Below are 26,182 nucleotides of genomic sequence, written 5' to 3'. Positions count from 1 at the left end.
GGGATTACTGGGAGGTTCTGCTCACGTCTGCAGACCCGACATCGCAGCTTGCTGCGCTGTCTCGGGCTGCCGACGTCATGTCCCGACGTGACCGACCTGATGCTGTGCGGGTCTGCGCAGTGGCACATGGTCCCACCAGGGTCTAGAACTCACTTGCAAATTAAGTTTTTCTGTCCGACTGTCTCTTTACGAATTAAGTTACACATTTCATCATGCGGTTGTTAAAATGTCTTCTTTTGTATTGGACCAGATACTAGCCATGCAGGCTTTCGGTCCAAATATTTTGCACAAGTTTTCCTTGAATGAGCAAGTAAAGATTCCTTTGATTCATAAAAAAACGTTCTGTGTTGTGGCAAAAAAAATCATTTGAATCAGGGTGAGAAGGAGAAATGTTTAGTTCATTAGAGTTTGTTAATAAGGACAATATTTATGGATGTTTACGGCGCTAGGATACCTGGAAAAGAGCGGCATGACACAAGGTGTTTTTAGAAAATTTGAAACACTTCCTAAGTGGCTATTCTAAATACTCTGTCGAAACAACAACATTACAATAAATGAATACCGCAGAATTGTCATAGATTTTCTTTTATTTCTGGAGCGGAAGAACTGTGGGCTTCATCTTCGTCGGCGGGGCGGTTGGATATGAAAACTATGATTGTTTCTGTTGAAGGCAAATATTATCAGCTTTCGGTCCATGAGAACTGGCAGAAATCGGCTCATAATTTCAAAACTTTTTGTTTAGCGATGTCATTATTAAGACTAGACAAGTGACAAATTGTTATCCTTTATATTGCAGCTTTGGATTGCAGCCCTCTGGAAGAAGTTAAAGAACCAGCGCAGTGGCTGTTGTACCCTTGCTATGAACTGCTCAGCCTCGGCAATGAAGGTCGCTCGTATGTGGATGCGAAATAAGAACAAGACTTCAACCACCGATGGGTGAGACCTCCAGGCACGCATTTTGTCTCTTTCAAGAATTAAGATCGCCTGCAAACGCACCGTTCTCGAATTTGGACCTAGAACAAACTGCACCGCCTTCCTTCAAAATTTCTGCTTAGCCTCCTGCTTGCAGCGGGAATAGATTAGTGGTTTTGTTTGTTTTTTTTTGAAGAAAAAAAAATTGAAAAATTATTACTTTCCGTCAGGTTTACTTTAGCACTCGGGCTGTACTGGAGGCTACAGCGGGCACCAGGTCAGAGGCATAATGCTGTATGTAGTTCGATAATTAACTAGGTGCACCAATTATCTTCTCTAAATTTTTTGCCTCCAGCGAATGCTGTATTTGCACAATTGGAGACTGTCCCGGAAACAGTTTAGACACGAAAAAGACAGGTAATAAAATGTTTAGCGCGAATGTCGAAGCGAGAAAAAGTTAATCTGGTTGGTGGCTTCATACCGTGACTAAGCGCTAATACGCGCCTCTGGCGTCAACCGCTTAGCCGCACGCTTCACATCACACTCCTGATGCCACCTGAGGCGCTGACAAGCGGTCCGGCATTGTCACTGTCAGTTTCACTTTTCTCCGCGGGTTGGTAATTGACGCCGTGTCGGAACCCCATGCGCGCTGTCACTGCATTTCCAATAAGACCTCTGGACGACTGCGCGGTCATTATCGTCTGTTGGAGCCGCAAAAAGAAAGGCTCAAGTCGTTTTTAACAATTGATTACGCGACGTGCGTGAATAGCTGCTTTTACATCGGAAAAGCATTTCATTCGCTCAACTGTTCACAAGTACCTCAGGCATTTTCTGCCTTGAGACCCTGCTTATAAAAACCATGAATGTGAAGCTACTCTGTGAGAATAATTATTGCAAAATAATGATCGGCTACAGCTCCAGAAGGATTTAGATTTTTTTTCTGCTAGAGGAGAAATAAATACAAAATTTCATTTCAATTGAGCGGTTTAGTGGCAAACTTAGAATTTGTTGACCCACATGCGAACTGAGAAGCGGTACTAGGAGCAAATAGAACTGTTACAAGAAATGCTCAAAATGCTGTTCTTCTGTAGAAACAAACAACGCGTATCCTTCGAGCACAGAATCAAATACCCTACGCATTATTGCAGGTGTGCTGCGCTGACCCTCACCCTAAATTCTTCTACGCTGACATTCTCATCAATGAAAACCTCGTATTTTACGTACTCCAACAGTAAGAAGTCTAAGAAGATCAATTCTGGAGGCCTTAGAAGCCATGGGACGGGGCCGTAACATCTTATCCATCGCAGTGAAAACCTTGCATCGTGTTGCTTCAGCATCGGGATGCTTCACAGCACGTCCAGAACAATGCGCTGGCGCTACATCGTGCTGGTGGCACGCCCCGTTGAGAACTTTGAGAGGCAGGTCCCAAATAAAATCTTCGGCTTCTCCTTTAAGAATTTCTTTCCAGTGCTTTGTCCCAGTCAGTGACTCTTCATAAAAGTAGGGGCTGATGATTCGTACGTTGAAAATGCTGCAGCCCACGTTTACTGCTCATCTTGGTTAGTGTTTGTACGCTCGAAGATAGTGACGGTTCACATCAGCCCACTATTGGGCTGATGTGAATTGAGAAGAATTGCGAAAGAACTGTGCTTCATCCGTCGAGGTGACCGTTTCTAAGAATCCAGAACCTCTGTCTACTAAGCTGGGGCTCGGTCACAGAAATCCTGTTTTCGTTGAAAGTCTGTCGCACTCAGCTGCTGGTCCAGACTCGCATAAAAAGCATACACGCAGATCAAGAAAAGGACTCTCGACACTGACTCATGCTTGCACCAGCACACCGGGTTATTTGTCGAATGCTGGCTTCAAACTTCGCTATTACGAATGCAAGCACGCCGATTTCCAGCTTTTCGTCCAGACCATACGCTCTAGGCCCCCTTTTTGACGCCACAACACTTGTAGACCCAAAGCTGCTGAAAATCTTCACAAGCGATAACCTTCCATCAACCCGCGACGCCATTCCGAGGCCGCTGCTGTCACGCCAAAAACGGGAATGGCATGAGCTTTTTTTTTTTGCCGCTTCCGCAGGCGACAACAGCCATGCAGTGGCTCTGAAGTCGTATTGCAAGCCCAGTGACAGATCACATTGGGTTCCGCCGCGGCGGCAATCCGCCAAACCTCGAAGCAAAGCGAAACTGGCAGCCATCCTGCCGGCCCGCCTTTCTGCGCCTCAGGTGACGCCAGCACTGTGATGCAATGCGCAGGGCAGAACAATCCCTTTCTCTATTGCAGAGCTATCGATCTCAGAGGCGCTTATTGCTACTGAGATAGAGTGTCAAGCCGCCAATCAGCGTTACTTTCTCTCGCCTCGTAACGCGTGCTCGAAATTCGTTTATAAGTTTATTTTCTTGCTTTCTTGCTTAATTGAACGGCTTGAAGGACCATCTCTGCTTCTGCAGGTATAACATACAGCCTAAACTAAAATTTATCACTTTGTTAAGGTATTTAGTTATTTACCGAACTAACTAAATCGTTCTGCCTCTTACCTGCTGTCCCCAACAGAGCCCCAGGGATAGAAAAATGTAAAGTAGGTTACTTTTTATAAATTTCGGACCTTCTAAAAAGAAACACCCTGTATTGACCACGAACGGCTGAAGGTGAAATCACTATAATTGGTCTCGACAATTAGCCGCTGTTGTACGTACTACACGGAGTTAAAAATTCGACTTTACAGGCCTAAAAACAATAAAGACCGCAATACACACAAGTTGTTTTGTTAATGGGTTATGGAAGGAAAATTGTTATCGTAAGCTCAGTAATTATTAAAGCATATTATTCAACTTTTTATTCACTCCTATTAACCTACATGTATATATTGAAAACTTAGTGGAACCGGGATTCGAAAGCTATATTATTTTGTGCGATTTTTGTAAAGAACCTGTGTCCTGCCATCTGCAAGCCTAAATTGTCAGTCATGTCAGTCTAATTACGTATGCACAAAGGCGGCTCTCGACGTGAAGCTCCTCCGTGATGTCATGCAGCAGTTATGTATGGCACTAATTCGCCTGCGAAAAATGTGGATTTACAGGCCATGATTATAATATTTCGCTCTCAGCCAGTAGTGTGGTATCAATGCGCTTGAACGCATGCGAAGTCGAAAGAGGCATCACGTCTGCTCACCGCCGACGCAATGATTTTTCGGTTTCGCTAGCAAAGAAAGAAAGGTTATCACTGTCACCTGCAAATTCACATGCTTGTCTGGCGGTGCGTAATACGCAACAGCTGCGGCGCACCATGGAAGTCTCGTGCTGTGTGCCGCTGTCTCGCCTGCGTAATTATGCAGTTTCAGTTAAAATTTCAGACGTGTACACCTCAGGAGATAGGCTTGTTACTGAAAATGTAGAAAGTAGAATTGTCTTAACAGTGGACAATGCAACGAGGCCAGCTTCCTCGCACCAAAGCAGGAAGGGCCATACGCGATCACCTAGGACTAGGCATAGAGCTGCCGCCACTAGATAAAAGGACACGAATACCTAAACACATCCCTCAGGCAAAGCTGGTCAGGCCAATATACCTAAGAATATGCATCCTGCTCACCATCAGCGGAGAAGGAAAGCTCGAGAAGGAAGCTCTACGCAGAATGTACAGCCAACATGAACGAGTGGTATATGTAGATGCCGCAGAATACCAACAGAAAGAAGCGTTCGCACTAGCGGCGGTGGACGCGCAAGGCAGACAGTTAGCCTCTGGCGATACTAAAAGGAGACCCTCAGAAACGGCAGAAGAGGCGGCTGTCAGCCTCGCCATCATTAACACCAATGCTGATACTAGAATAAGCGACTCTAAGTTCTCCATATGCCATTCTTCGAGGGGCAGAATTTCTCAGGCAGCAATGAACATATTGGGTCAAACAAAAACTTATAATTATTGATGATCTTTCCTCCTCCAGACAAAACTTTAGATGAGGAATAGGAGACCGCCTGGAGGCGACTCTAGACGCGATCCTACAGTTACTCATTACTTACCAGCAAAATTCTCTCCCGGTGATGACGACCAAGAACGTACACGTTGTGGCAAAATAGCCACTTACGATCACATATTGTGTAACGGTGAAAAGGAGCCGCCACCGTAATCTCTAATAAAATTTGCTATTCCCGAGCAATGGGAGACCGTGTTGTTCAGCTCAGACCTGAACGTTTAAACCCGGGTTATTGAATGATCAACTCAGGTCGCTGTAATTCGTGGGCTGATAGACACCTATCACGGGCCGTCTGCATTTTGCCTTCTGAAGAAATAAATGTTTTGCAATCCAATTTTATTGTCACTGCCTCGAAGTTTTCATTTTAAACATACACGCTAACTACAGTTATTAAATAGCGCATTAATGAATCTTACTTAATTACTCAGGTTACGATAACATTGTTCCGGTCTGTGTCCTCCTGGCCGCATATCCCATTTACAATAATGAATTTTGTGTATTATTCTTAGTATTGTTTGAAAAAATCTGTAAAGCCTTATTTCGAACACCCTATCGGTGATTGGTGTAACACCTGCCGCGGTGGCTCAGTGGTTAGGGCGCTCGACTACTGATGCGGAGTTCCCGCGTTCGAACCCAACCGCGGCGGCTGCGTTTTTATGGAGGAAAAACGCTAAGGCCCCCGTGTGCTGTGCGATGTCAGTGCACGTTAAAGATCCCCAGGTGGTCGAAATTATTCCGGAGCCCTCCACTACGGCACCTCCTTCTTCCCTTCTTCTTTCACTCTCTCCCTTGTCCCTTCTCTTACGGCGCGGTTGAGGTGTCCAACGATATATGAGACAGATACTGCGCCATTTCCTTCCCCCAAAAACCAATTATTATTATTATTATTATTATTATTATTATTATTATTATTATTATTATTATTATTATTATTACTATTGGTGTAAACGAGTAAAAAAAAACCTCACCGGACAGCTATCCTTGGGATAATATGAATTCTACTGACAGCTCTAGTGTCGAACATGAAAACCAAAGCTAGAGAAGGTAAGTTGGGGAATAAGGGTAAGGTTCTCACAGTTGTGGACCAGCCGGATGTAGTGAGCAGTCATGGGATGCGCGGTAAGACATCGGGGTATGGGAGGAGTGCAGGGCTCATGGATGGTGCCATCGACTCGAAAACTGATACCATAATTCCGATAGTAGCTACCCACAAGCCTCTCGCAGTAAAAGCATGGAGAGTTCATAGAAACTATTGATTTAGTGACACGTAGAACCGAAACATTGAAGCTCGTTGGTATTCCAGTTATAATACTAAGCCCTTGTTAACCTTCCAACGAGCAGCACTTCGTCAAAAATTTTCTTTAGCCCAGACACTTTCTTCATACAGATCTTTATGACGCTCCTCGCCATAGAGTTGATTTACAATCAAGCTCCATACTCTGCCTCATCAGGGATTCAAGCGACGTGATGCAAATGGCAGTAACAGAAAGAGGGGGGCCGTTTATAGAGAGAGGAAAAGAGTTTGACCTCAGGGACAATTACGTTACATGCTGATCAGCACTGGAGAAAAAGAAAAGGAGAAGAATGAGTATAACAAGGTGGATTGTGATGCAAGACAGCATAGAGGCAAATCAGACGTGATATACAAGCACATCAGGGTGCCTCTTTCTGTCGCATCACTTAGAATAAGAACGATGGAGACGCGATGCGCCATGTATACGGTAACTAGAAACTGGCATTACTAGCCAGTCTCGGAGGACCTTTTACTGGACGCTTGCCTCTGTACTTGGGAAGGTCTTGAGGCGAAGCAGACGCTCTTTTATTTCAATTGCAGCACTGTTTCGGCTCACGGTTGTGATGACGTGCTGCCCTGGTACATAGTTATAGGACTGATATGTCCGCATAAACAAATGGTAGGAAGCTTACACAAGAGTGCCCTTAACTACTTTAGCACACTTTCAGCTTCGTCTTTAGAGAAAATCTTTCCCCTCCATAAAGCTCTTGCTATCAAACCTATTCGGCAACTCCTGAAATGTGTGCCCTAGGCTGTTTCTGGAGTGTACTTGTAGATGCGCAATTACGAAATGTCATTTGTTAATTTATGATCTTGTTGCACTTCTGACAATACTTGCTGGTGCAGTAGCTTACTGAGCTCTAAGTGCGAGGAAATCGAATGGAGGTTTGAGCCCAGCGGAAGTGATATCGTGTGGCGTGCATTTGAAGCACGCATTCTGTGAGAAATCGAACGACTATTTTTCTGGAATGCCCGCTTTTTCATATGTTCCCTTTCTTCTTTTTCATCCGTCAGTTTCGAGTCGGACAGGGGCGTCCCTGATCGAAATCGGTCGCTTTCTGTCACTGATGTGGCACACGCCGTAGCTACAGTCTTAAACCGGCAAAATAGATGAAGCTGAAGAATTACCGCAAAGCTTCGACGCAGCCGAGAGCCATGGCACGCAGGGTAGCCAGCACACTGATGTTACATATCATTATTTCTTATGTATTGTTATCGCAGCGTGGCTGCTAGCATGAACACAGAAAATGAATTAACAGCCATTTAAATGTTCGTGAAATTGTTCAGTTTTAATAGGCGGCAAAGCTAGAAAGTTGTTTCGGACTTATACTAAAGAAAGGCATTTCGGGGGTATCAAAAAATTGGTAGGCGTTTGACGTGGTTAAGCCAAGTACACGTTTGAAAGTAAGGAGCACTTAGGCTACAATTAATTAAAAAAGCGGGCATTCCAGAAAAATAGTCGTTCGATTTCTCACAGAATGCGTGCTTCAAATGCACGCCACACGATATCACTTCCGCTGGGCTCAGGCCTTAATTAATTAATTGGGCTAGGCCTTAAGGGCTTTCCTCGATTAATGCCCATATATACAGAATTGATTATTCTCTACATTTATTCAGACGTAGCGGCGAGTCCACGTGCAACTACCGGCGCAATGGCGCAGCGGTGTCTGTTTCTATTACAGCCACCGGCAGGGATTGTGCGACCCATGTTGCTCATCCTGAACAGCCTGCCGTGATCAATGAATATTTTAACTGCCATCTGGCTCCCATTGGCTGCAGCTTTCGCAACGAGCCTCCGAACTAACCCTAGCTTATCCGAGTAACCGGAGTAAGCTCGGGTTAGTTCGGGGCACAAGACAAGACAAAAATTCTTGCTCAGTGGTGGATAACACAGTGGAGAAGACAAGATTCTTGCGGTGCGCAAAACAAGATCCTTGCTCGGGGTTGGTACACCTGCAGTAGTGCTTTCGGCCTGAATATGTGGGCATTGATGAATAATGCGTGGGAAGCTACCGCATAAGACTAGGTTGAAAGACAGTTTTCATCTCTCCCAGGCCCGTATACGTGCTCAAGCTGAGGAGCCCACCCCGGGCATACGAAGAGCCTGCTGAGCCAGACGTTCACTTCGCCACGTGGAAAAAACGCGTCGAGGGGAATAACGTCATCATGTTCTCCATCGTGGTCGTGCTGCTCATCGGTGTCGCCGTGTGCTTCGCCTTTGGAACCAGTTCCGTACGTTGCATCCAGCTGTACGCTAGCTACGAGTAAAGCAGCCCTTTGCGCTCAGTGGCACTGCTTATCGGGACAAGGCGACATGAAATTTGTTTAATTTGCGAAATGAAGGTCTTGCTATCTTGGACGAGAAAAGCGTTTGAACAAAGCCAACTGTAGACTCGTCCGAAAATTAATATATAATGCGGACGATTAAGGCTAGTTGATACCAATTTCATGTTGAATCGGGCAGCGCGAAGTCTAACAGAGTTGTTCACGTTAGCGCTGTCCGATTGAACAATGTCAAATCCATTCCTTTTCCCGGGCATTACCAAGTGTGTTGAAATTTTCATGCGCTGAACTTAGAGCAAGTGCAGAAGAATTCCAGTAGTGTAGAGAGTTGTCCAGTAACTTTTCCTTCGTCGTCCTTAATGCTGTGTGGCAGTCGCCTGTTTTGTGCACGTTCATTCCAGAGAGCAGTGTACAGTGGTTGCTAGCCATCTAATTTGTCTTGACAATGTACCGACTTTGTCTAAGCATCCAGGCGGCTAGAAGATAAGGAAAACTTATGCTAGAAGATAAGAAAAACGGAGATATAAATGAATGAAAAATGTAAAAGGGGGTTGTTAAAACATAAGGAGGGGATAAAAATTGTCATAGGTTGCATAACTTTAATTTTGAAGATGATTAATGGAGAAAGGGCCGCCCCATTAATAAGGGCAACCGCAAAGGCACAAGGTAGTTATTTTTCACAAGATGCAGTCCGAGACAAATTTCCCAGTTATTTAACCCGAGAAGAACCGAGCAATGGGCGAAGGAAAAGATTGCGCCTACTGTACCACCGCTGGGTACCCAGTGGCCCAGGGGATCGAACCTTGCACCTCCCGCGTACAAGGTGGATGCGTAATTCATTTCAGAATTATCCTGAGAAGGACACGGATATTAGCGGTTCTCATATCGCAAGTCTCTAAGCCACCAACGAGGGCAGGTGACCGCTGCGTCAACGCTGGACCACCAGACAGCTGTTTGTGTGGTTGCGGAGGCCTGGTTGCTTTTTGCAAATATGGTTTGTTCACTAATACTTTACTAACGACGACCGTCATGAGCACTAGAATCATATTCAACACTTCAGAGGTATTGTAGGCTTCTATATAAGGCAACGCCCCCCCCCCCTTCCCCCCACCTATGTTATCCCCGAAAGGGCCCTTAAGGTAAATAAATGAAAGAACTTCACCGGCTTTGCTTTTTAACTCTTTAGAGATCGTTATTTTAAACTCTGCGAGAGATACGTCGGTGCGGTCTGCGCAGCTGGACTGTGCAGCAAGGCGTACATTATATGCATGATAGAGCTCACTTATTAAATAATTCAATATTAAAATTAACTAATCAGCTCTTTAGTGTTGCCTTTAGGGGCCAACATTATATTAAGGAATGGAAGGCCGTCAACATAAAAGCTAAGTCCAGTTTCTTAATTTTCTTTATTGGCAATGCAGTTCGAAATATTTAAATTCAAAAATGCGCATTTTTTGGCCAGAAAAGTTGGCTTCGCGCAAAGCACATTTTTGAAAATGGTGTTGCTGGCATTTGTAATATAGAAAATACAGAAGCAGTTTGTGTATTTTATGGCGTCGAAGCAGTTCACTGGATTTCCGCAACAATCCTACGCTAAGCAACGCCATTTTAAAAACGTGTACTGCGGGAAGCCAAACTTACAAGCTAGAAAATGTGTATTTTTGAAGTTAAATGTTCTAAAATGCACTGCCGATGAAGAAAATTTAGAAAGTGGACTCAGTTTCTATGTTGACAGCCTTCAATTTCGTAATTTAATGTTGGCAGTAAAACAGTAAAAAAAGTTGATTACTTAATTTTAGTTATTTAATCATTTCATCACTCAGCTCTATCACGTACATAATGTCCGCCTTGCTGCACAATCCACCTGCTTAGACCGCACGGAGATATGTGTCGCCGCAGGGCGTAAAAAAAATAATCCGTAAACAGTTCAAAAGAAGACCAGGTATATTTTATTGATATATTTATTTAAATCTACCTTATAGGCCTCCAGGGGGGCATCGTGCTAAGGAAGGGGAATACATATAATTGCAAGGATATAGAGAGAGCAACACTGAAATGCGCAAACGGAAAAACTAAAGGAATTAAAAGGCAGTCCACTGCAGAATCAAATTTTCCCAGTTGACACTCCGTGACCAGTGAACAGAGTGAGGCGAATATTTTGCGGATCAAACATGCCATGGTAAGTTCCAGGTGGAGTCCTTATTTCAAGAGCTCAGGGCTGACAGCCACAGCGAGTCCGTTCTGGAGAATAGAAATCATTGCTCACAAAGGTTGCGCTCGTCAGCCGTGTCTTTCAGGATTCGGATTTAGGACTGAGGTAGCGGGAATACCCGGAGCATCAAGACGAGGCCAGAGGAGTTGGCAACGACCCGAAGAGAACCGTGGGAGGGACATTGTGCTTGATGCAGAGTAGAGGACGGACGTGCACTTCTCGGATGATTTTGTAAGAACTTATCTGGAGCATATATGCCAGGCTGAGGATAGCTGCCAAGACAGAGTCATCAAAGCGTGATGCTGTCCATCCGGTTTACATGAACGAAGGAGATCGGAGAAGTAGAGAGGAGAGTGAAAATGATTAAAAACGTCATTTTTGTATGGGCTGGGTGTCCTTTCCATCGTGAAAGTCTGTGAGATTTCGAGCCATCACATAAGAGCATTCATTGCCAGACAAATGGGCAGGCTATAGCAATCCATAATTTGCGGAAGACGAACGCATTGGCTGGCGGTAAGGCAGAGAAGGCCCTCGCGCGGGCGTGCGAGGGTTGAGGTTCCACACTCCCGTCTGCACGAAACCTGACATCCATGAAAACAGAGAGCTTTAGAGTACTGGGTGCTAACAAAATATGGAGCCCCAAAGACACGGACACGTACAAAGGTGACTTAAAATAGGGGTTTCCGCTGTGCAGCGGCGCCAGACTTCGTTCGGTTCATCCAGTGCAACGCATTATGGCCGAGGAGAGAAATGAGAAATAAAAAGAAACACATGAAAATATTTTTGTTTCATGTATCCTCTTACTTGTCAGCAGCAAACGTCCCATATCATACCCAAACAAACGCAACATAAAAGGAGCAATTTTTACCCTTTTTTCGATTGTTTGCCAATTTCAGCGCCATCTCGTCCGGAACGCGCATTATTAACTGTCGCAAATTTAATGATTTTCCGGTTTGTTTATGTCGACATAAATTAAAACTACAGCATAAATATAAAATACTTAGTGGAATTTCAGTTCTTTTTGATCAATTTTTGGACAAATGTCGTTATTCTTTTCGGATCTCCCGCACTTTCTAACATCAGACAACGCGCAATCGCTAATACTAGATGGTTCAGAAGCAATCCTAAAGGTTGGCGTATTTCAATGCTAAAATTTTGGCGTTTTGTCCTCTTCAGGCAAAGTGAAAGATTCGTGCGCCTTACGTAAGACACAAAGTAGCGGCGACAACGAATCGGTGGTGAAGCGAGAGGCCCCAGTTCGACGGACGCTTACATGTTGCCTGAACGTACAGCGGCTTTGAGGCGAGCGCTATTTCGGCGAAATAGGGCGTTTTATAATAGGATGCCTCAACCCTTGGGCCCGAAGAAATTCGGGCGTCGAAATGCGTATGCCCAGAACGCAAGGCACGCCTTGATTTTATGGTTAGCGTTTGCGGCGAATGCTATTTTACCAAAATAGCGTGCTCACCAACGCCGCTTTAAGTTCAAGCAATATGGCGGCGTCCGTCGAAGGGAGGCTTCCTTGCTTCACGAGCGTTTCGCCATTGCCACTACTTTGTCTCATGTTCAGGGCAAACGAAAGGTGCAGGAAGCCTTCGCTTTGTCTGAAGTTGCCCTCACCCTTAAATTTTAGCGATGAAGCGCACGACATTTGAGATTACTTCCGTATATACAGAGCTCCTAGACTTAGCCAGGACGCGCTGCGTGACGTCACAAAGCTCGGGAGGTTCTCAGAGGTTAACGATTTTGGTCCAATTAGCGGTCAAAAATAATTTGCATTCTGTTGCCATAAATGGTTTGTGTGAAAGCACTACTTAGGTAGCAAAGGCGAAAAACCCGCGGTGTGTGCGAAACGTTAACCTTTGACTTCGACCTTTGACCTTACAACTTCAACTATGACCTTGATCTTACATGCGGTTGCCTTTGTGCCGGTTTTGCGTGAAGTGCTTTGGCACGCCCTACTCGGTTTAACTATGCTACAACCAAACAATTTTCTCTATTTATGCAATAATTTTCATTTATTTGGACGCAAACAAAATGAAAAATAATCACATTTGCGCTAGTTACCTCTGCTCGTTTCGGCCGAGATGGGGCTGCAGGCGGCAAATATTCTAGAAAAAAAAGTCAAAATTGTGCGTTGAATGTTGCGCTTGTTGCGGTCATTATACGCGGCCTGAGTCGTGACCAGATATTAAAAAAAAACATTTTCACGCATTCAGTTTTAATGCTTTATTTCTCTTTCCGCCGTAATGGCGCTGCGGTTGACGAACCTAAGCCTGCACTGCTGCGTAGAGGATACCTCTATTCTAAACCTCTCTTATAGCTCTCGCTACTAACGTTATCCCAAGACACAGGGCGTGCGTTACGTTGTGTGCACGTAACATGTGCCTGAAAGTTCTTGGGGGACAATGCTTGGAGTCTGCTGTTCTAAAACTCCCGAATGAAAATGTGTGTTTGAAATGAGAATTGTGTTTGAAATGGTTATAAATTACAATTGTGGATACCGAATTGGTGTGCTCTTATTTGCATTCATCCACACACTTCACTTTGGCGCTTCAATTCCACAACCTGATTGATGCCCGTGGTGATTGGTCCTAGAACATATTCGAGCTGCGCCTTCACTGCGTTTGTAAATTGACCTTACCGAGCTTGATACCGGGCTCGGCCACGTGATGTATCCGGCGCACCTGTCGACTCGGCCATGTCACGTGGTCACGTGACGCCATACACCTTGTCGACCAGCCAGGTAATATTATAAAAGTTGCAGGACGCCGCAAAGATATTTTCTTTTTCTCCGATGAGCCTTGTAACGTTATTTAACGTTATCGCTTTAAAACCTCTCAGGAATATTTTTAGCTCAGCGAACGCTGTTCAAAGTTTCCGAAATACCATGTGATGATTTGCACACAACGCCGCAGGCTCCATCGTAGTGGTCGTTCACTACGATGCCTCAGACGCCACTTAAACGGCGAATCGGTGGAGTTATGTAAATACACAGCTTTTCACCAAGCTCGTGTTCTCCAACCTGGCAGGCGCTACGACTACTGTGCCGTGCAACACGTGTTAAAATGAAAGGTAGCATGCAACCTCCTGTTTTAAAACTTCATTAGGTAGGTATAAGCGTCTTTTTTAAAACAGCGCGAAAAACGTTGCACAAGAACAAGAAGGACACGGCAGCGCTCGTCCCTTGTCCTTTTTGTTCTTGTCCGACGTTGTTCGCGGTGTTTTACAAAAGATGCATCTAAACCAACTAGCCCAACTGAACGTTGCTCTTAGGTATAAGCATATTAGCTTTCAAATAAAGCAAAACAGGACGCAGTTCAGAACATTTCCCTCTGTGCAGTGAAATCTGCACAAGAGATATTTAATCAGTAATGGTAAGCCATTACCGATTGCTTTCTTTTGATGCCTTCTCATTATAAGCTATCGTTTGATAACTTATAAGGGGGTTCCGGGGATGGCGTGGTATACTTGATGTCAAGGCTTCAAGACTGCCAGTACCTGCAATAGGAATTGCCCTGTCGATGGATGTAGAGACAGGCTCCTCTTAATGCGTCTTCTTTACTACGTTCCTGCAGAAATCGAAAGCGGCCACATTCCATTACGATCGCCTGACGGGTTTCACGGTTACAAGGCGTAAGGAAGCAACAATGAGAAAGCAGGTAGGTGATGCTTCGTCTTTCTAAAAGGAACATTCGATGTGTATACAACTCATGCGCCGCGAAGAATGGTGCGATAAAGTGTCGATCAAAAGAATTGCGCCACATTCATTAATACTTCCTTAAAGTACCTCAAGCGTCCTGATCTGGGGACTCCAAATGAGAAGTAGGTATCTAAACGATGGCGGAAGAAAACAAAAAGGAATAGTTTTGAGAGCGTGCAAAAGTTCGATGAGTTCATAGCTAATGAGACTTCGTCAGGGTGACGTTAAAGTGACTTGAAGAAAAAGCAAATGGTCAATATTGAGATGCCACATTTAGAACACATACCAGGATGACCGCTTGAGAACTGGTTTGGTGAGATGCGACACAATTTGCGCTGATAAGCGGACTATCTCTGCAAAAAGAGTGTAAACAAATATAGAAAACCGGTAAAAATTTCTGTATTCTGCGACGTCATTCACGGCATTAAAGATGAATAATGGATATTAAGCGTACGGCGGTAAGATTGTATCTGTCGAGTGGTTTGGTTTGGTTTATAGGGGTTTAACGTCCCAAAGCGACTAAGGCTATGAGAGACGCTGTAGTGAAGGGCTCCGGAAATTTCGACCACCAGGGGTTCTTTAACGTGCACTGACATCGCACAGTACACGGGCCTCTAGAATTTTGCCTCCATCGAAATTCGACCGCCGCGGCCGGGATCGAACCCGCGTCTTCCGAGACAGCAGCCGAGTGCCATATCCACTCAGCCACCGCGGCGGCTTCCACCTGTCGAGTGTTCGTGTTAAGCGTGTGGACGATGGTACTTTCATGTGGAGCAAACAAATGTTTTGTTAGACATATTTCTGGCAATCCCTAAGATCAAAAGCGAAATTGGCACACAAAGATCCGAGTAATGACATGGATTCTAAATATACTTTAGAGACAAAACTGTTGGCCGTTAGAGTACGTTCAAGCAGAATCGAGAGGCATGGATATGTCAAAGAAAGCAATGCATCACACACTGCTCATTTTCTCGTACTATTCTTTATATGTCAACTCGGCCAGGAAGATGGCGCTGGACAGAAATCGTGGATGGTACCGGTGCTCCCAAATATTGTACCCTTTTCAACTACACCGGAGACAATAGCCATACTATGGTGTTTTAGCTGTAATAATAATATTAATAGCAATGGTAACATGAAAAATTATCTACATGTCCTCAGTGAGGACATCGGGGCGTGGTGGTTAGGATTTCGAGTTAGTAAAACTAAGAAAGGCTTGTCGGTAAACTTCTGGCTCTGTACTTAAAACGACGAAGTGCCCGCGTGGCAGCGGGACAGCTCTCGGCGAGCACGTGCTTCGGGTTGGTGCTACTGGAACCGCTGACTATATGTGAACGCCGTTCTGCGCTTTGTGCTAAGGTGTGCTTTGTGCTTTTTGCCGACAAACCCATGGCACAATGAACAGTCAGCTCAGATGCTAGTCAAACTTCTTTTTGTGAAAATATCCTAGTGTTGGTGCGCGGTTACAGAAGTTGCAGAACGTGTGAAATAAGTAGAATGTTTAGAGATAGAAAATAAGGGGCAGTAAAAAGCAGAAAGCTCCTATATAGAATTAATAAAAAGAAAGTTGGAAACTGACCTCTCGCTTTCAATGCAAGTGTAAGGGATGCACTAGCAATGGTAAAAAAAGTTGTCATTAAAACGTCTCTCTACCTCTGCCAACATAGAAATAGAGGAAGGCGATGTGTCTTCCACAACCAAAACAAAAATACTTGCTGAGCAGTTTGCGGTTGGTGATGTTTGATGCCACGCAAAAGCTTGCTGACTTTTCGTGACCATGAAGCGGAAACGCGCACGACTTCAAGTTTTGCCGGGGTACTCAGTATCAGGCGCTCTGGATCAATAAAATGCTTCAAGGCTTGCTAGCCTTGAAACATTCCACCGCTAATTGCGGCCTTAAGTTAATTTATGCTCATGGTAATCAGGGATTCTTTTTTCTCGCATAAAAATATTTGTACGTCGAGGGGCATTGGTGAAATATCATGTGCCAACCTCATGCCCATTGTGCTCACTGGGCCCTGGCGTCCTATATTATACGAGGAAATTGTCCGATTATTCAGCAACCGCACATGCGCGCGATATCTTTATATTTTTTCAGGTTACATGACCGGCAAAGAGGCTTTTTGGCGAATAAATGTTTCCGAGATATCAAAAAGCGTAAACCTAAAAGGGTTAATTCTCAGAGCCAATTAGAGGTTGGTTGTATCAAAGGGATTGTTAAGGTTGCTTTACGACGTTGACAAGCAAGACTCCTGAGAAGGGCTTTTTGTCCTGGACGAAGGCATTCAGCAGGAAGCAGCACTATTATACAATTCTTCACAAGAACCCTCTGCACTCAACAAAATACAAAACAGAGAAGACAACTCGAAACAGATACCCACAAGGCAAGAAACATAGCAAGAGAGAAGACAGCGAATACAAGAAAGCATAGAAGCGTGCACTTTTTAGTTCGCCTGGAAATCCAGTAATGTGCGGACTTCATTTTTAAATTGATTTTGTGTGTTATTTTCAAGTACATAATCTAGAACTCCGCGGTGTTTAATAACTTCTGTATCAGGTATGTGAGCTTTCGAGAACCCTAATTTGTGCTGGGTAATCTGTGCTTCGTAATTATGATGGGGAAAACTATAAAGTAAGCTTTAAATGAGGTATTGTTGCTCAAAAACATGGGTATTGAGTTTAAATTGATTTTTTTATGTTTTAAAAGTGTTTATTAAATTTTAATATGTTGCGATTTTCATTTATGTTTAATAAGACGTAAATCGGAATGAACTGCTACTATGACCATGGGGGTTACTAGTCTTCTCCTTCTCAATTTAAGCGAAGTAATCCAATTGCGTAACCAATATCGAATGCAAGAGAAATCGTATTCGCGTGTTATAAAATATAAAGAAGTGGTAGAATGGTAAACGGTGCATTTGTGGGAACGCGAAGAATGTTAAATGAGACCTTTATGGATAGCTTTAGTATAGGGTAAGAAAATGGAAGCATCAAGAAAAGAGCGTTGCGTCTTTTCTGAGTGGAGGAGAGAGAATGGATGTGAATCAGTAGAGAAACTGAATACGAGTGCTTAGAATGACTCGAGTAAAAAACTGAAAGCAATTTTGGAACGAAGATAAAGACAAACACGCAGGGGAATTGTGACCAAATCTTTCTCAATATATAGAAGAAGAGAATCGATGGAAGTTATTTTATTTCGGACGGTAGTTACCACGGATGAGATAAAGAGCTTGGTATGCGTCACAAGGATGATTACTACGAAAACCGGTCTAGCTAGACCGAGTTAAGTTATCGCATAACAATATACATTTTAATACAATGATGATGATTTATATGTATGATGATGTAATGAGGAAATATAAAACCGGGGTTGTTATACATTTACACAAGAAATTAAAACTGGCCGCCATTGAAGCAAAGAGAATGCGCCTTTTTTTGTGCGTGGGTATAATTTTTCCCAATCCCCAGTTCCGAGGCACGTATTTATGTCGAGTGTGTCGGGATGTAAATATTGGGCAGGCAAAGCAGAGGACTGCGGAATTAGCTGTGACATATTTACGAAGGTATGAACAGTCATTGAAACAATGGTAGGTATAGAGGAATGTTTTTAATTTGTAGGGGCGATGAATTGAAAATTAAAAAACTCGTTCTATTTTTTACCTGAAAGGGAATCGATTAAAAAGCAGAAGAAAAAGCAACCATCTACCGCCTTCGGGGCACGAAAGCGCGACTTCCGTATGTAGGGAATACAGAACTTGTTGCACAGTTATATATTTACTCAAGCCATTAACTGTATGCATGGTGCTCTGAAAAAGTCATGCCCTCTCAAGATCCAATACAGCCTTGATGAGCAGGTAGCACGGCTGAGTTGGTCTGGCTACCCGATGGATGTGATAGCATCCGTGACCGAGGGCCTCATAAAAGAGGTCTACAAGAGAGATCGCCCAAGTGACGACGTTAGGTCTGACTCCAACAAAAGACAACGTTCTTTCTGTACATGCATGGATTGTCTCATCGGCTCAAGACGGTGGCGGAACAACACGGCCTCTCGGTGGGGCTAACAGCGCGCAATAAACTGGGCCGATTATGCCGTATCATTAAAACAACAGTGCCTGCACTACGAAACACTATAACACAACCGTCATGTGTCAAAAGGGTGTCGTCTATAACATCACCTTGCTCTGTGGGATTCGATACTTGAGATAGACTGGCCGTTCCCTGAACGAAAGACCGCAGGAGCACCAGAGGAAGGCTTCAGCTGTTGCCACAGAGAGCCACCGGGCCGAAAATTGTAACCGTACCCACTGGGACCAGCATGCGTATTTTTATGGAAGGAAAGGGTGGTGTTAGGAAAGCTAAGCAGACAAGAAGGTAGGGAAATCCTTGAGGTATTTCTTCACTTCACATAGCAAAGGCCGACAAGAAATGCGTGAGAAAACCTTTGGTCACCCTGAGATCTCAGAAAAAAAAATAATCGAAGAAGCACTGTGTTCATTCCAACGTATGACAAGTAGATTGTAGTAGTTGCCCACATACCTTTACGTGTAACGTCATTTTAAAATTGTGTAACGTCGTTTTAAAGCCTATTTTCAAGCCTTCTTCACCTCGCATTGCCCGTTTTTGCCACGTATCTCTTCATTTGGTGGCTTTCCAAACATCTCTTTTTATCTGTATTTTACCTTTTTTTACAGAGTTGCAAGGTCGGTTATGTGGCGTGTTTCTACGTGGCTTTTTGTACGGCATTTTTTTAAATGCTTAGATTCTAGTTACCATGCGCCGCGTGTACGTCTTTCAGTTCCACTATCGCATTACATTTATGGCCTTAAGGTCTCCTCGCGCGGTTCCTGCTAATTCGTGCATTTATCTTTGTGATATCTATCGAGATCTTTCATACTATAAGTCATTGCCTTTGTAATATGTACTTTTATCTGGTATTGCTTTGTCACTGTAAGTAGCATCTTTCCATCCGTTGTTTTGCGTTGTTGTAGTCTCTTCGTATGAGGCATTAGAATCTGATAGGTGGTACCGGCGGTAAAAGATAAATAAGGGACCAATGCAAAAATACTTCCTTCGGTCAGTAAAGCTTTAGTTGCAGGTCTAGCGTGCGTCGTGATCCATCTTTCTCTGTCCGTGTCTATGCATATGCCGTATGTCACCTACCAAGCTCTGATTATTGAGCTACAGCGGTCGGAGTGCTGCCTTTCACTTTCTATTGTATTCGTTTTTTTGTAACCTAACCTTGAAAGTGTTCACCAGCAACACCCTCTATCGTAGCCGGGGACGTCCTGTGAATACGCAGGTGCCACGAGGAGATGAGCGGTGAGGGCTGAACTGTGCGACAAACCTTTTGTAACACATATTTAATGAATTCAGCCGCAACCCAGGTTATCGATAAACTACAGAGCAGCCAAAGACAGGTAAACGAGGGTCTCGTTACGAGACGCATATGAAGGAAGCCAACAGTAACTGAAATCAAGGAAGATATTGCAGCATTTCTTTTATTTGTAGTGTTGATGGAAGGAAAATTTCTAATGCAAAGAATTTTCTCCGAAAACAATTGATCAGTAAGTAGAACACGAGAAAACCACATATATCCGGAGAGATCAGAAACCACTATCTCGGCACGTTACAAACATGTCAAGAGATTATTTCGATGTTGTGCTCTAGGCGCTCGAGCATAAGGTTACTGCATACCAAATGAGCAACCGCGCTACCAACTGAGCAATAGAAGCTTTCCTGTAGGACGAGTGGCGACGTATTTGAAAGAACATTCGATTTCGTTGCTTACGTCCGTCAAGGAGGCGGGTTTTGCTTTGAGGCCTAATGACCTGTGCAAGGCTAAGACGAAAGACACCATCAATTCCGTATTTAACAGGCATGAAATGTAGGTTTCAGGAAATCAAAGTTAGCTGATAAGAAGCTATGCAGTAACCTTAAGCTCGAGCGCCTAGTGCAGAGAATCTAGCCTTGCAAAAAATTATCCCTTGACATGTTTTTCACTGTAAAAACACAAAATTTTGACTGGCCTCTACGGTTTATAATTTCCGATAATGGCACCTCGAAGATGACAATTGCCCTGTTCTTGCAACGAAAATTAAATCTGCTAACTATTGACGACACATTCCATGTGAAGTCCTCTGACGATGTAATTTGGTTGTTACACGACAATTCGAGCACTGACGTTGCGATATACTCTGCTCATGTTAAAGATTTGTGTTATTCGAATAACCAATACGAGATTCTGCATTGTGTCGGAAAAGGTATAGATGCATACGGTGCAGTCGCATTTCAAAATGCCTGCGAGGAGTCGACTGGTGGTTCTTGTAACTCCTTTCTATGTATTTGATGTCCGGCCATATTCTCTTGGAGGGAATTGTGTACTTGCAGAAACGTTGCGTGTGCATCGGGGCGTGTGTTGCACCAGTACTTAGTGTTTTGTACATACCTAAGAAAGACCGATTGCAAAACAATACCCTCACTGGGAAAAGCGTTCGAAGAGCGTTTAGGTACGTTAAATACTACTTAGTACTTTGCGATGGCCATGGCACGAGTGCCATTGAGGTTCCCTTGGAGCTTTTAGCCTGCTTTAGCGAAGCTCTTCAGCCGCTTGTTATCACGCACGAAATTACCACGCACGAGTCATTGAGATTCCTAAATCTCAGGCTCTAGTTTGCAAGGGGGAAGGCCTGCTGGGCAAATGAACCCAGAGGTGATAATGCGCCACTGCGTTTCCAGTCGGGGCACTAAAAACTGGGGAAAAGAGCCATTGCAAACCTTTTTTGACCATTGCGTTTCAGAAGTCGTGCATTCACGCAATGGAGTCCAGTTTTCATCAACAGGTTTACCACCTAACTCAAGCTGGTTACCTCTCGCACCTCCTTCTTTCTGTGGCGGAACTGTTGAAAAAGAACATCAAACTCGAGCGCGTCGGTGCTGAACAAGATGGCAAGAGCAGGGAAGGGAAAGAAAAGCGAAGGATTGTGGCCCTGCCACATGTACGCAACGTATCTAGTCGTCTGAAAAAGATTGGTGGCAAAGCAGGCGCTAATGTCTTTCTGACAGTCCCAAGGAAACTGAGAAGCCTCCGTCAGCCTGTAAATGCAGGTCAGCCAAGAAAGCCCCCGTGCGAATATAAGGATCTGCGTCCCTTCTAAATAAACGTTGTTGAAAGTAAGCGCTCGTTTTTGTGTGCTTCTCTTTTCTTGTGTCGTCAACATTCTGCGCTGTTAACATCAGGACAACATATAATAATAATAATAATTGCTTTTTTGGGGAAAGGAAATGGCGCAATATCGTTCTTATATATCGTTGGACACCTGAACTGCGCCGTAAGGGAAGGTATAAAGCAGTGAGTGAAAGAAGAAAGGAAGAATTAGTGCCGTAGTGGAGGGCTCCGGAATAATTTCGACCACCTGGGGATCTTTAACGTGCACTGACATCGCACAGCACACGGGCGCCTTAGCGTTTTTCCTCCATAAAAACGCAGCCGTCGCGGTCGGGTTCGAACCCTGGAACTCCAGATCAGTAGTCGAGCGCCCTAACCACTGAGCCACCGCGGCGGGGGACAACATATAAGAAAAGCATTGGCTTGTGCCTTTCTTGGCTTTGGCTTGTGCCTTTCTTGGCTTCAATGAGTCTTGCCTTCATATTCTCTGTGAAAAAAATTGCAAGTTCAAGTGTGCTGAAACATTTATCTTTCGATCATTTGAAATTATTTCTGTTGATTTCAGTGGAGCGAGAATGTGCGGTACATCTGTGAATATACTCAGGGAAGAATGTTTAAAGAGGACGTTTAGCGTCGGTGAATGTGAAAAATATGGCCATTCTGGAAATGGGTGTTTACTCTCATGTGACAAGATAAATAATTTCCAGGTTATTTAGTTCGATCCTAATGTGATAGGGCATATTTGTTATTTTATTGTTTATATTTATTATAGCCGTGTTCCTTACATTGTTAAATGTATTAGTCTTATTTCACAGCATTATCTCGACTGACCATTAGTCTATCGGCTGTGGTTGATATTACAATAACAGGTGCCACCTGGTGTCTGAAACAATGAGACTTCTTACTGTAAATTTATTATGTAATTTGCTATAACTTTCAATAAAATAGAAGTTCACAAATTTAGCGGTGTGCTGCATTGATTGTAGGTTGTTATCATTAATTTTTTCGGGCTTCTTAGTTATTAAGAGCGCTTCGCGGTACGTCGCATCGCAAATGTGTAAGTACTGCAAGAAAAACATGGTCCCGAGCGGTTTGCGTGTATATATATATATATATATATATATATATATATATATATATATATATATATATATATATATATATATATATATATATATATATAGCCTCCGAAGCGCACATCCGATGAGGAATTGGGATTCAGCTACCGTCAGCTCTAAAGGCAAAATATTAACTCGCCGCAACGGCTGTCTTGTCACAAGAACTCATGGCGCTTAGTGTGCCAAACAATTTGTTTGTACCGGTACCGTCGGTACAGATGATTTAGAAGGCGTTCTCGCATACGAAATAAAAATTCATTTTAAAGAAAAAGCTTATGTGACCCATTCGCAACTAAACCAAGAGTCGACTCCGTACCGGAAAAGGGGTCCAGAATATGCCATTGATACCATCAGCAAAGGGAAAGATTTTTTTCTGAAGCTGCGAGGCAATGAACCAATTACTTTGATCTCGAGGTGAGCAAGGAAACCATAGGCCACAAAACCGCGTTGATTTTTGGCGATAAGGGTGAACTTCGTTTAAGCCTTGCCTTGTGATTTTATGCGAATGAGTAGGTGTGTCATTGAAAAAGAGGGAAAAATATAAATAAAAAGGCAACGCTTCCGCCTTCGAAGGACGTAAGTAGTCTTAAGTGCCCACCGTATATTTTTTTTAGAATGCCCAGGAGACGCACGTGATTACCAAGCGCACGTTGACAAGCAGCAAAACTCTCAAGGACGGTCTCGGGAATGAAAGCACCCAAAGTGACCGTGATCCCATGGCTTCGCCGTACACAGAAAAGAACACTTCGTCGACGGCGGTGCCGGAAGACGGAACTGGACATTTGTAGCTAAACTTCAAAAGTTTCGCAGACGAGCAGAAAGGTTGATTATTTCCTCAATTTTAATACAATGTGCAGGAGCAACTGAGAATACACCTGCCAAAAGTGGCGTGTTGCGTGTGAGTACCGAAACATTCCCGCCTAATGGGAAAACCTGCACACGTCATTGTATTTTCCAATGCACGAGCGAGGTAGAACTCTTGATTGTAATTGTAGTATTGCTGATTTTCCTTAGTTTCTTTTAATCAAATGTTGTTTTTCATGGCCATATATTTCTTCGATCACTGTTTACGTACAGCTGCTAAGCGGTAAATATTTTAGAGTGCTTCCTTTCTCTACGATTCCAGCCTTCTCGGCAAAACATTTTTGATATCGGAATATTGTAAGTACATACTATTATAGAAATATTGATTTTAATGTACCATTCTTTCGATGCGTAGCAAAATCTTTTTTTTAAATGTTTCCATCACTCGCATTCAGTAGTTAAGACCGCCGTAAAAAATAATGGGGAACGTTTTTGCTATAGCAAAAACGTTCATAGCAAACAATTGCAAGCCTGCCAAAAGGAGATCTGCGGATATATTGATTGTCATAGTGAAATCTTACAGTAAAAGAAAAAAATTGCTGTCATAAGCTGTTTTCCGTTGAAAATTTCGTTCATCTACAATTGCTGCTATCTAAATCTTACCAGAATATGGCGACTAGTTTTAGTGTCACTGAGATTCATAACCGTCATCAGACGCTGTATTGTGATGCTGAATACAATTACGATAATCCTTAAAAATATGGTCAAGGATATATGCGCTGTGTTCTGAATGCGTTTTCTTCTTCTATAGGTTAGATATGAACGCGTGGACACGTGTCGCTATTGTTTATATAAGATGTATGCACACAAATAAGATCAAAATATCTGAGAATCTGGTGTTTCGTGGTGCTGGATGTATTGAAACCCCTGTACTCAATGGCCCCTTTCACTTTTGAAACAACATTGAGACAGAGCCGAGCAGATTGTTCAGCCTTTAAGTAGCGTTTATCAGGATAATTTATAATTTCTTCAAATTACCACATATCTTCTGGGCACTTTGGGATTGTATTGACAATTTATTGCACAACGATTTCACTAAAATTCTTGTACTCTCTCATACGCTCGTCATCTCCAGCGCTTACGAGAGAGACCCGGTACTCAAATAAAGCACGCACAAATTGATGCAGCTATCTCATCAGTAATTGTTGAGTAGTGAGCGTAATGTATTGAGAATAAAAGAGGGAACTGCGCCTTTCTGTAGTAATTAATGCCAGCTTGATGGCGCATGAGGGCACGAGGGGTGCGGAGAGGGTCATGTGAGGTGTTTGGTGATTGCAATTTCACTGGTACCCAAGAACCTTCTTGTCAGCTCATGTCCAGTCTTAGCCTTAATTTTCTAGTTAACAACTGGTAGCAGAACACTTTTCGTCGAACCCCAAAAAACTGTTTTAAAGCGCTTGAAGATTCTTTTCCAGACTCCCTTCTCTGAAACCTGCGCAAGTAAAAACCATTGAAAGCATCATCGAGGCCTCGCAGGAGAGCCACAAAGGCAGAACTGTGAATTTGTGTTGCGTGTTCTGCATTAGGGCCGAGCCTACGACCTTGAATGGAGAATGGAAGCTTGGGCGAGTTGGTGACGTTTCGCTTGCCACATAGCGCTAAACAGACATGGACGCAGGGAGACAAAAAGCGCTCGTCCTGTTTGTCTCTATGCGTCCATGTCTGTTTAACGCTATGTGGCAAGTGGAATGGAAGTGGATGCCACAAGCATCAACATTAATACTGCGCAGATCGCCTCCTTTTCTGCCTTCGCAAGACTGCAATTTTCGAGAATTAAAATATATGCGTGCCCTGCTAAGGAAGCGTGCATTATTAATCGGCAGGGCTTGTGTTTAAAGCGGCGGGATTCGAGTGCATATCAGGTCAGCAATCTTCTACAAATTGGAAATGCTCAAACCAGCATTCGGTGAGGCCGTACACATAGTTATAAAAGCTGGGCGAAAGTCCCTTTTGTCATTATGTCTCTCAATACACGGGGGACAAATGGAAAGCATATGCGTTTCGAGCTTCCAATTTCTAGGATGCATAATTACTCTGGGTCATTCCCACACACATTGCCACAGGGCAGTGGCGCCAAAAGTGCGCCAGAAAAAGAGTAAAAGGCCCCCTTCCAAAAGTAACGATTTATTTGGACGATGTTGTGCATTTCAGAATTTTTTTGTCGACGCTGATGGGACACTTCCACCGATCACTGAATGGCCGACTCTTTTAGCCACGATGCGTTTCAGAATGTCTGGGAGCGTTGTGCGAAACGGGCGCACGTCATGAGGAATAGTACCGAGCGAAAGCGAAACACGATACTTATTGCTGAACCTAGCCGACGTGCGGGGTTTCAAGATGGTCTAGTTCGCTCGTGGTTATTTCTGGAGGGATACACAAACCCTGCCGAAGGATCAAGGCTTAAGAAAAGCAGACAACCGATATAGAGCTTTTTATACTGAAGAAAACATCACATGAAAGCTCAGAATTCGGTGCACATGAAACATGCACTCGACACAGTCATGACAGAGACCATAAATTGTTAAAAAAAGAAAATACCAGCAAGATAGGCTAAGGCCACTCTTGCTTAGTCTCAATTAGCAGCAAGCAATTTTGTATTATGTGGTTGTTCTTAAGGTTTTAAGTTTTTTTCTTGGTTTTCTTGTGTACTTGTTG

At 43.7% G+C, this 26,182-nt stretch overlaps 1 protein-coding gene across 1 annotated transcript; it reads left to right on the top strand.

Moving 5' to 3' along the window:
• Window positions 1-831: 831 nt before the first annotated feature.
• LOC144119291 (uncharacterized) lies at window positions 832-24,809 on the top strand. The gene is made up of 4 exons (XM_077651953.1): window positions 832-936; window positions 8,237-8,414; window positions 14,256-14,339; window positions 23,278-24,809. Exons 1-4 carry the CDS (start codon window positions 860-862, stop codon window positions 23,449-23,451), a joined length of 513 nt encoding a protein of 170 aa, XP_077508079.1. The 5' UTR covers window positions 832-859; the 3' UTR covers window positions 23,452-24,809.
• The last annotated feature ends 1,373 nt before the right edge of the window (window positions 24,810-26,182 follow it).

Source organism: Amblyomma americanum, chromosome 2, assembly GCF_052857255.1.
Source record: "Amblyomma americanum isolate KBUSLIRL-KWMA chromosome 2, ASM5285725v1, whole genome shotgun sequence".
Lineage (NCBI taxonomy): Eukaryota > Metazoa > Arthropoda > Arachnida > Ixodida > Ixodidae > Amblyomma > Amblyomma americanum.
This window is presented reverse-complemented; position numbering and strand designations above follow the sequence as displayed.